The sequence below is a fragment of the Nematolebias whitei genome, chromosome 21 (assembly GCF_014905685.2).
Source record: "Nematolebias whitei isolate Nwh7 chromosome 21, NemWhi1, whole genome shotgun sequence".
Taxonomy (NCBI): domain Eukaryota; kingdom Metazoa; phylum Chordata; class Actinopteri; order Cyprinodontiformes; family Rivulidae; genus Nematolebias; species Nematolebias whitei.
The window spans coordinates 13,928,565-13,938,607 of NC_056518.1; the positions used below are offsets into that span (position 1 = coordinate 13,928,565).

The 10,043-nt window shown below is 38.8% G+C and overlaps 2 protein-coding genes across 2 annotated transcripts in view; one reads left to right on the top strand and one right to left on the bottom strand.

Annotated features, from left to right (window-relative positions):
- The window catches only part of si:ch211-15d5.11 (nuclear receptor coactivator 7), a gene marked incomplete in the record, with an annotated part of 25,922 nt that extends 25,177 nt beyond the window's left edge, over positions 1 to 745 (bottom strand). Inside the window, 1 exon segment of the mRNA XM_037695537.1 lies at positions 634 to 745. Coding sequence (XP_037551465.1) covers positions 634 to 734 — 101 coding nt within the window.
- A 2,908-nt stretch (positions 746 to 3,653) lies between these two features.
- Positions 3,654 to 8,468, top strand: mtfr1l (mitochondrial fission regulator 1-like). The gene is made up of 7 exons (XM_037695488.1): positions 3,654 to 3,722; positions 4,559 to 4,694; positions 4,834 to 4,941; positions 5,033 to 5,142; positions 5,498 to 5,709; positions 6,403 to 6,787; positions 6,872 to 8,468. The coding sequence occupies exons 2-7, from the start codon at positions 4,680 to 4,682 to the stop codon at positions 6,987 to 6,989; spliced, it is 948 nt and encodes a 315-aa protein (XP_037551416.1). The 5' UTR covers positions 3,654 to 3,722; positions 4,559 to 4,679; the 3' UTR covers positions 6,990 to 8,468.
- The last annotated feature ends 1,575 nt before the right edge of the window (positions 8,469 to 10,043 follow it).

Sequence of the window (10,043 nt, forward strand, 5' to 3'; positions counted from 1 at the left end):
TTATTGTTTTCTATTGTATGGGTGTACACATGTTTATGTTATGTTTTTAATTTTACTTTATTTGTGGGTGTACACAGGTCTTATGTCTTATGTAATGTTCTCATTTTTACTTTATTTTTACTTTATTTTACTTTATTACTATTCGCACCTTATGTCGAAGCAAATTCCTAGTTTGTGAACCTCGTTCATTGACATGGCAATAATAAACTGATTCTGATTCTGATATATATATATTTATAGATGTGTGTGTGTGTGTGTATGTATACACCCACACAACAATAACAACAACAACACAGTACAACAACACGGACTAACAGATAAGGTAAGATATTGCAATTTTACATGGGATATAAAACTATTTTTAAGGTTTGACCAAAATGGCTACAACTCTGTCATTTCTCGTAAGATGACCTTTGTTTAAAACTCTGGCATGAAAGTGATATGCGTTCCTTATGGGATGCTGCGTCTTTGACGCACATAGAAAACTTAAAGTGTGACTAATGAAGCAGAGATATCTCCGTTTGCTCTGAGTGGAGCAGGAGTCGTCTGTGCATCAGGGACTGCTCTGATCGTGGAGTGACACTGTGGATGAAACAACAATAAAAACACTTCTGCAGGTTTATAGCCACTAACCTGGACTTCACATTGTAGAAGTAACTTGTCCTGGTGTTGTCTTCTTTAGGTTTGAGGTTCATGGCTCCTAAAGTCGCTGGTTGCCTCACAGACTGCGCCATTTTCTGTTTATCTTCAATCTAAGGGCTCAGCTGGCATCCTTCCTCCTTTTATTCCTCATCATGACTTCACCTTTTGACCTGTTTTCACAGCCCCTACACAGCAAATAGGCCATAAAATGAGAGGATTTCACATGTTTTTCATTCAACAAGCAGCAGGGGAAAGCTTAATGCGCCAGCAGCCACATGACTTGGTTAAGAGGTGATCCAGGCTCACATGAGAATAATGGAGTCAATCAATGAAGTCAGGCTTTCAGGTCAATAAAGCTGTCATTCATCTCATTTAATAATCAGAGGGTAAAAGTGCACTCTCATACGTGCAAAGCTGCATTAAAAGTTCACATTTTCAACAATACAAGGTCATATCGGAATGTTGCAAGAATAAGGTTTAGTTACGTATTTTCCCAAATCTTCGCAGAGCTGGGATGATTTCAGCAACAATAATAAACATGTTATTATCATGACACACATGACATCAGGGGTTCACACCCCCTTAGGTGGGGATTGTCCGAAATAATCGGAACAGTCCACTTTATTCTGAACCCTTAAGGACCGCATTACATTCCTCATGTAATTAGGAGGAAATAAGTCGCTTCCTGTAAATGCTGGCGACACAATCATCGTTGTGGAGGAAGTGAGCTTCAGACGACATTACAGAATGATCGAGACCGCAGCTATGGCTGAAGCTAATGCCGTCAGCAAGAAGCAGATGGAACAAACATTAGGAGCTCAAAGAAGGCAAAGTCGGTGTTAGTTTTACTGACCTGAGTCTTGACCAGGGATGGAGACGAGGAGCAGTCACATGAGGGTGTCTTCATATTGCAGTGTTATGATATCATTGCAGACAACGATAAACAGTTCATCATTTAAACCCCGCCCTCGGCTAAATCCGTCGTCTAGTCAGCTCAAGATAGTTCCCCCTCCTCCCCGTCTGTCGGCTGTGTGGCAAAAGCGAATATGAAAGCGGTTGGGAGTGAACTATCTTGCATTTTTGTACATCTTCAGTCGGTGCATTTTGGAGGAAAACCCATATATGGTTTGATTTGACGCTGTTTTTTAATCAATGTATGTTTGTGCTGCATATTTTTCTGAACGGTTGATTATCTTTGTGTTTTTTTTATTTTATTTTGTATATAACCTTTAATAAAAATGTATTTAAAAAAGCATACTTTTATATTAAATTTCAATTCAGTTTATTTAGTCACAGCAGAAGTCATCTCAGGGCACTGAACAGAAACATTCATATATAAAAATAACAAAATAACATTATTTATCTGAGGTGCAGACTGCTTTGAGTTTAACTCCGTTGCAGAACTCATCTTGAGCAAGCATGAAGACGACAGTGGAAAGGAAAACCTCCCTCAGACAAAGGACAAGTGGCCATCTGCTTCAACCGACTGGATTGGAGAGGAACAGATACACAATGGCAGGTCAAGAATCACATATTAAGATAGAAATAGTATCAAATGAAAATGATTCAATTTTAGCAAATCATTTAAGGAAATGAGGTCATTTTGTCCTCCAGTAGTCTAAGCTTAAGGCAGCATGACAAGCCAACACTAACTATAGGATTCATCAAAAAGAAAGTCTTAATCCCAGTCTTAAAACTGGACAACGTGTCAGCCAGACAGAAACTGGAAGGTGGTTCCACAAGAGAGGAGCCTGAGAACTGAAAGATCTTCCTCCCATTCTGCTTTTGGAAACTCTAGGAGTAAGACTGAAGTCTGCGAACCAAGTGCTCTGTTAGGAAAATATGTAACAATAAGATCTCGAATATAAGTTGGAGCTAGGTTGTTGAGAGCTTTGCAGGTTAGAAGTAAGATTTTGCATTCAATTCTGAACTGGATAAAAACACAAGTATAGCATAGAATAGAATAGAAACAGCCTTTATTGTCCCACAGATTGGGAAATTCAAGTAGCAGCAACAGATAAAAAGATTCACACAAAAAGTTCCTAAATGTTAAAAACAATATATAAAGAAATAAGATAAACAATATTAATAATAATGTTCAGTATGTGTTGGAACATTGAGACTGGCAGACTACAATACAGTAGTATTGGCAGAGTGTGTGTTTTAGCAGAGGTCAGCATGTATTTAATACCTATTGCGTTTGTTGGGAGCAGTGATGGTTATAAAGTCTAACAGCTGCTGGGAGGAAGGATCTGCGGTAACGCTCCTTTGTGCATTTAGGATAATAATAATAATAATTTGCATTTAGGATGCAGTAATCTGTCACTCAATGAGCTCTCCAGTTCAGCCATTAGTCATCAAGAACAGAATTAAACAATAATGCAGTCTCATTTAGGATTTTAATTGGCCTACCTGAACATTATTTATTTATTTATTTATTTATTTTATTGTTCAGAATGTCAAATTTTGACAAAATGCAGCAGTTTACCCTAACTCTTATGATGCATGTTTTGCATATGTCCCTTTGCAAGCACACCTGACTCACATTACCAGATTGTTATCAAGTTCTCCAGAAGCCTGATAATAATTCAGCAATTTAAATCGAGTGTCCTGAAGTTAGGGAACATGTAAAACATGCAAAGCAGTGAGTTGGAAAACAGTGCATCAACTTTCATTTGTCACTGTCAATCTTTACCTGAAGGGGGCGCTCCTAGATCCGTTGCCAGTATGGTAAGAAATACGAAAATTAGTTTAACAGTACATAAGGTGTATAATAAATGTGTTTTTTAGAACTTTCAAGGCTAAGAGGGAAAGCGTACCTTAAAACAAAATACATACGATAGCCGGGACAAAATGCAATAATTTTAAAGCAGTATTACGATATTTCATCATCCAACCATCCATTCATCCATCTAACCATCCAACCATCCATCCATCCTCTATTTCGTCTTTTCGTATTTGGCAACACAAGCCGGCGTTCCAGCCAATCAGATCGCAGGACAATGATCGTCAACAGTGTGAAAGACGTTCAGGGGAAGCGTGAAGTGTTTTAACTTTCTAGGATTCATCTTTAATCAAACGTAAGTTACACTTATTCGGCATTGGTTGAAGTTTGAAAAGATAACACACTGTCCGTTTGATGTTGGTAAAAATGAACAGTAGATGCTCAAACAGGGCCGTTGGAGTTGCTGCTTTACGCTAAAGCTACCTGACGCTCGCAGCTAAGCTAGCTACCACTGATACCGGCTGTTGATAAACAGGAGGGTTCATAAAACATTTGCTCTAAATAATGCGCATTTTTTGTAAATAACATATATTTTTTTACTGTCTGATCTCAAGAAACACAAGTCGCTGCAGGATGTAGCGCCATAATAATAACCGTATGTACGAATTAGCTAGCTAGCTTCTTTAGCAAATATTTTCGTGTTGATTTTAATGGTTTAAAAACACAAAAGTAGTCATTAATATGATAGTTATGTTTCAAAATATCCATGGGTTTGCTTGTATCTTCTCTACACTGTATTATACAGGAAATATGCTTTTGTTTAGTGATCATTCAACGAGGGTTTATTCAGCTGTACAGTATTTTGTAAAAAACAAATATTTGCTCTGTAAATAACTAGAAACATAAAATAAATTAAAAAAACTTAAGCCCTTTGCCTAAAAACATGGGACTTGTAAATCATCAATTTAAACAGCATGCCTGGTGGATTCTTACGTATTTTGGTACAGAGATGAAATTTCAGATGCTGGAATTAAAAACTTTTGAGACGTCTCAGAAATGTTTGGCAAAAAAAACTAAAGATTTTCTGTAAAACAAAACGCCTTAGCCGAATGGTAAATTACACGTTGACGATTTCTTGACCTTTTCTCTTCAGCAGACACTACTTTTAACTATATATATTTTTTATTTCAGGAATTGGCACTCAGAATAACATATCTGTTTACTGAACTGCTGCATCCATCAACACTGCGAGCACCAAACACTGGTGTTCATCCTTCTAGCGGATGAGAGTGGCTCACCGTCTGTAGTCAATATGGAGACAGAAGCCGTAAGTTTCTCATTTTACAGTACTATTTGTTTAATACTGAAAATTACAGAATCGTTTTAGTGGGGAAATTAGCAGAAAATAGTGGTCATAAATCAAAGAAAGCTTAGCAGGGGGTGTGGTGTGTGTGTGTTTTTTGCAGGAAGTTATTCCCATCTGGCAAAATAAGCCTCATGGATCAACTCGCAGTGTTGTGAGAAGAATAGCTTCAACTCTTCCACTCAAACCTCCACAAAGAGCACGTTTCCAGGTACATTTAACATCTTTTTACACTTCTGTCTAGATGTGATGCAGCCCTGGTATTTACAATAAATTTCCTGCTGGTGTTTTTTGTGCATTAGGAGCTTCCTGGTTTGCCTTCTTTTCGTCCCAAAGACGGCCCTTCAGTCCCTACTTTGGCAGACATCGCCTGGATTGTTGCAGATGAAGAGGAAACATATGCCAGAGTTCGGTATGTTTGCTCCAAGAGATAAGTATGGAGAAAAGGTTTTGGAGCTGTACAAAACCACCTTTCATCATTTAATTTAGCTCTAAGGTTTAATTTTATTAAATGTTCATGGGCAACTTACAAGAATGTGAGATGATTCATAGATGTGATAATACAGTTCTTTGTTATTTTTGTGGGACATCACTAGTAAAAACTAACCTGAATGGGTTATTGCAGTAGCAGGGCTTGTGTTTGGGTTTGCACTCGTTTTTTCTTTGTTACTACAGACGTTCAGCAGAGCAGTAAAAAAACCCAACCTGTACGGTTTTTAACAGCAGGAGATCCTGTTCGTTGACTCTAATCAATCTTCTGTTTTCAGGAGCGACACACGTCCTTTGAAACATGAATGGCGACCCACACCTCTCCTAGTGCTCCACAGGAACTCCTCTGTTCCCAACTTCCGTCGTGAGGGTAAAAGGATGGAGGTGCTCAGGAAGCCCGGCGTGACGGCCCTCAATCGGACCACCGCCCTGCAGGATGAGCTCAGCAAACTGCGGGCTCAGATCGCCAAGATCGTTTCAAATGATACAGGTCGGTAACTCGAGCAGACAAGAACAAAGTGTAAATAGTCTTTATATGGTAATATATTTTGTTACCTCTTTTTATTTAGTCAAAAAACCTAACTGTCTTAATAACATTTTTTTTTTTTAAAGTATAATTTCAATGGAAGCCTGTGTTTTAGCTTTGACATAGCATGCCTAAATAATTTTAAGAAATCAGTTCAAGATGAACTATTTTTTAATAAGTAATATAATAATGTATATGCATGCTTCATTCTGCCAAACAAAGTTATTACATCCTAGCTAGCTGTAATTTTTGAAGTAGCAATAAAAACAAAGTAACCAGAGCCTTGCAGGTTTAAGATTGTTTTTAACAGAGTCAGTGTCTTCATGTGACTGTTTGTCTTTCTGCCAAGTCAGCTGACCTGAATCTCTTAAAGCTCTGTGGTGCTGAGGTGACTTGGCACCAGTTAGTAGGTCAGTGGCTAAAGATTATTTCTCTGCGGTGCCATGGCAGCCGATCATCACATGTTGAGCTAAACAGACACAAAGTGTCACGTGCGTCGTGTTTCTACTGAAAAAAGATGACTTGCTGATCTGAAATGGCTTTTTTGGCTATACAGTATAAATCAGAGTTCTTAAGTAATGTACATGTGTGTTCATTTTTCTCTAATTACACAAATATGAATAAATCAAATAACTCATTTATTTTCTTTGGTTTCAGGTTCCAACCCTCTGACCCCAGATCTGCTCTCCCCAGACGACACAACCATGAGTTTTTCCATGGCGCCTTTCGAGACGGCATCCTACCAACCAGCCAGTGTGGCTCCCGCTTCCTTCGTCATCAGCGACGTCACAGAAGAGGAGGAAGAGGAGGAAGAAGAAGTGGAGGAAGACGAGAAAGATGATGTTTCTATCGTGTCAGAGCTGGTCCCCGACCCTCTGCCGCCTGTCTCCATGACGGCATCAGCGACCTTTGATCTGGACAGGCCCAGCATGGACTTCCGGGAGGCGGAGGAGGACACAGTGTCTCTGTCCAAGTCCACCAGTTTTGCTGACGTTATGGACATCCTGAAGGATATGAACAAAATGAAGATGAGCAAAGACAGGTGAGAGTCGCTGGAGTGAGAAAACCAACAAACTTCACTTTAAAAAAAGTTTTTTTTGTGATAAGTTGTGTGTTTGTGTTTTAGGTATAGTCGAGGATGCACGTCGCTCAGAGAGGAAGACTCGGCTACTCTGATCTCAGAAGCTCTAAGGAAAAAGTTTGTCCTGCAGAAAGAAGATACTGCGACTGTGAGAAGGAAATAACAAGTTCAGTTATTAGTCATAAACCCTGATCCTGCTGCCTCATGTAAGTCAGGAGACGTGTAGTTTCAGTAGTTTTCTTTTTATTTGTTGTGAACACATGCCCACAGATCCTCAGTTTCTCTCCAGACTCAAGGCAGCGTCCGTCTGCCAGAGTTACAACAGAAACACGTTTTGTCATTTAAAATCCAAGTCCACGATGGTGGAGCGTTCCGAGGCCCAGCAGCCATGTTTCATGACGCTGCAGATTACACGCAGCGTATTTCTTCCCAGCAGATTTTCGTCCCTGTTCTGAAAGTAAATCTGGGTTTCATTGAAAACAGTAATCGAGGTTCAAGCCATAACTCGTTTGGGTTTGGACTAACAACGAAAGTTTTGTTGCAAGTCTTTTTTTAAAGCTGTTGTTTTTGTTTCCTCACAGAAAACATGTAAATGATAAACCTTTTTGTTTAATGTTACCTAAAAAAAAAAAAACCCAGACTTGAACATATTTTGTGTGTGGATGAAACTGTACGGGCAGAGACAAACTTAACTTTTACAGCACGCGTGGGAAAACAACCTTCAACTAAAGTGTCTGTGCAGAGTATGTGTCATCGTAAGCTTCTTTTGCCCTTTCCTTTTTGTTTGTGACCTAAACGTGGATGTGATCGAGCCACAAGATCCAAATTTAAAACTAAAACTGAACGGAATGTGTTTTTTTTAGTAATAGAGTTTAAGAGTGAACCGTGTGTTGTGTAAATCAAAACACATCTTTACAAACACACGCTTGTGCAAATAGTTTTAAATGCACGTTTCCCTGCATGAGAAATCTGCTGATAGTTCAAGTCTCGGCTAAAACAAGACAACAGTAAACCAGATTATTTATATAATTCTCTGCCATTTCAATCAAACATCAAGTTAAAAATGTGTTTGAGTCAAAATAATGATGGTTAATGTTCCAGTCGTCGCCTTGGAAGAAATCCTTCTTCTGTGCAAAACCTTAATTTCATTCCTGTAGTTGTTCCAAGTGCCAAGGATTTGTTTTATACCAGCCTGCTCCTTGTTGCCTGTCCTGAACGTGTCCTTGATTTTTTTCATTTTGTTAGCCGCCATGTTCAGGCCTTTTCAAAGAGAAACACTCATAAAAAGCTAAGTTTGCTGTGTAAAAACATTCAGCTGAGCAACGTTTGAACTGACCGAGGGATGTTTGTCAGTGGAGTTTAAGTGTTTTTTTATACTAGCCCAGCTTTCAAAGTTCTTACTGTCGTGGTAAAGGGATGAAAAACAAACAGCGTCAGTTGAATTGTACAGGTTGTGCCTCAGTAGGTGAGATAATTGATGCTACACCGTTTACTGTACCGTCGAATGGGAAATGTTGGTTTTTCACTTTTGCTGTAGTTCTGAGTGAGTGTAACTTTTTGTAGAACCGAGCCCTCTTTCAGCACCACGTGTGTATTTTTTTCCTGTTTGTTGGTTTTTGTTATGCAAATACCTGTAAATAAAAAAAATGTGCAGATGCTTTTGAAATGGTCTTTAATAAATGATGAGCATGCGTTGACACAGTGTTACCGCATGGGGGCAGCACAAGCAAATAAAAGCGATTCTTTTTTATTGTTTAACTTTTCCTTTAAATAAACTAGTTTTTCTCTTTAATGCAATTATTACTGTATATGTGTTGCTAAAGTCCTCTTGGTTTTTTACATCCTGTTAGAAAACTTTAAAAAACTAGGGACAGAAAAAGATTTAAAAAATGGATTCATCTTGCAACTCGTTAGGTTAATTAGTTACAGGTCAGGAACATGATTAGGTGGAGAGAGGGCGAGTGATTCTACAGTTCAACAAGTCAGAATCTGTGCACAATCAAAGGTAGAAGCTTACTACTATTATCTGTGCATGAACGAACATGAACTGCCTGTTGAGATCATTATATTTCCTATTAGGTTGTTTTAAATAGGGTTAGAGTTTTTAACTAGTGTTCTACTTTGAGCTTTAACATCGTTATTTCTCTGCAGCTCCATCGTTCAGCATATACCCTGTTTTCACAGAAAATGCAGTTTTTACCAGTTTGCTTTATTGTCTGATTAGTTGTAACTCATTGGAGATAGGCATGACTTGAACTGAACGAGGTTTGTCAGTGGAGTTTAGTGTTTAAGTGTACATTACGTAGAAAATGGGATATTTTACAAGAGCTAAATCTTTATTAGAAATTAATATGTACTGGAGTAAAGTTGACTTCATTTCCTGAACAAAATGATTAACATTAAATGAACATGTATCTTTTATTATAAATCTTTTTGGGAGCTCGTGTGCAAAACAGCAGAAAAGACAAGACTGCGCGCCTGTTACACGTTTTAAACAATCGTTCAGTTTTATAAATTTATTTAAAATGACCACCAAAACTACTTTTTTCTGCAGACATGGTTCAATCAGTCGTCTAATAGCTGAAAAACAGACAATGGAGGAGTAAAACCTGATGGACTCTCTTCACATGCCTGACCCGATCACTACAGACTGCGTGAGCTCATAATTTCCAGGATTATAGTTAACCCACATTCTTTTCCTGTTCCTTCCCAAAACGATCCGGCCCCTCTGTGACTTGGTCTATTTTCCGAGAGAGTCCTTGGCCTACTTTGTCCCTCCTCACCTCCATCGTGGAGGTGAGGAGGGACAGATCCATCTACCTATTTTAGCTGCAGGAGCTCGTCTGTGGAGGACTCAGTTAATGGTTTCATGGCTAAACGAGGCTGCTGAATGTACAAAGGCTTTCACTTCAAAGTGACATTGGCACACTTTCATCACTGCAGCACTTGTCTGAATACTTTGAAAGGCAGGCAAGGGGGCCTTTAACTAAGAGGTTGCTAAAAGCTTCTTTAAATAAAGATAAAAGGGCCTTTTTCATTGTAAAGACTCAACATGAACCTGAGAAATAAAGATGAGTCTCCTTAGCAGTACGTTGATGCTGTTAGGCCAAATCACACCTCAGCACACAGGAGGACCAACAAGTGGAGCATCTTCTCACATCCCCTCAGAACTTTCCATCACTGCTTCCTCAGGTTTCTGGAAGCTCTTCATAAGGAG

Bases quoted from the DNA above. Each gene is read 5' to 3' on its own strand.
- mtfr1l (XM_037695488.1), top strand. The intron at 5,710-6,402 runs GTCGGTAACTCG...CTTTGGTTTCAG, and splicing joins GATCGTTTCAAATGATACAG to GTTCCAACCCTCTGACCCCA. The intron at 6,788-6,871 runs GTGAGAGTCGCT...TTTGTGTTTTAG, and splicing joins ATGAAGATGAGCAAAGACAG to GTATAGTCGAGGATGCACGT.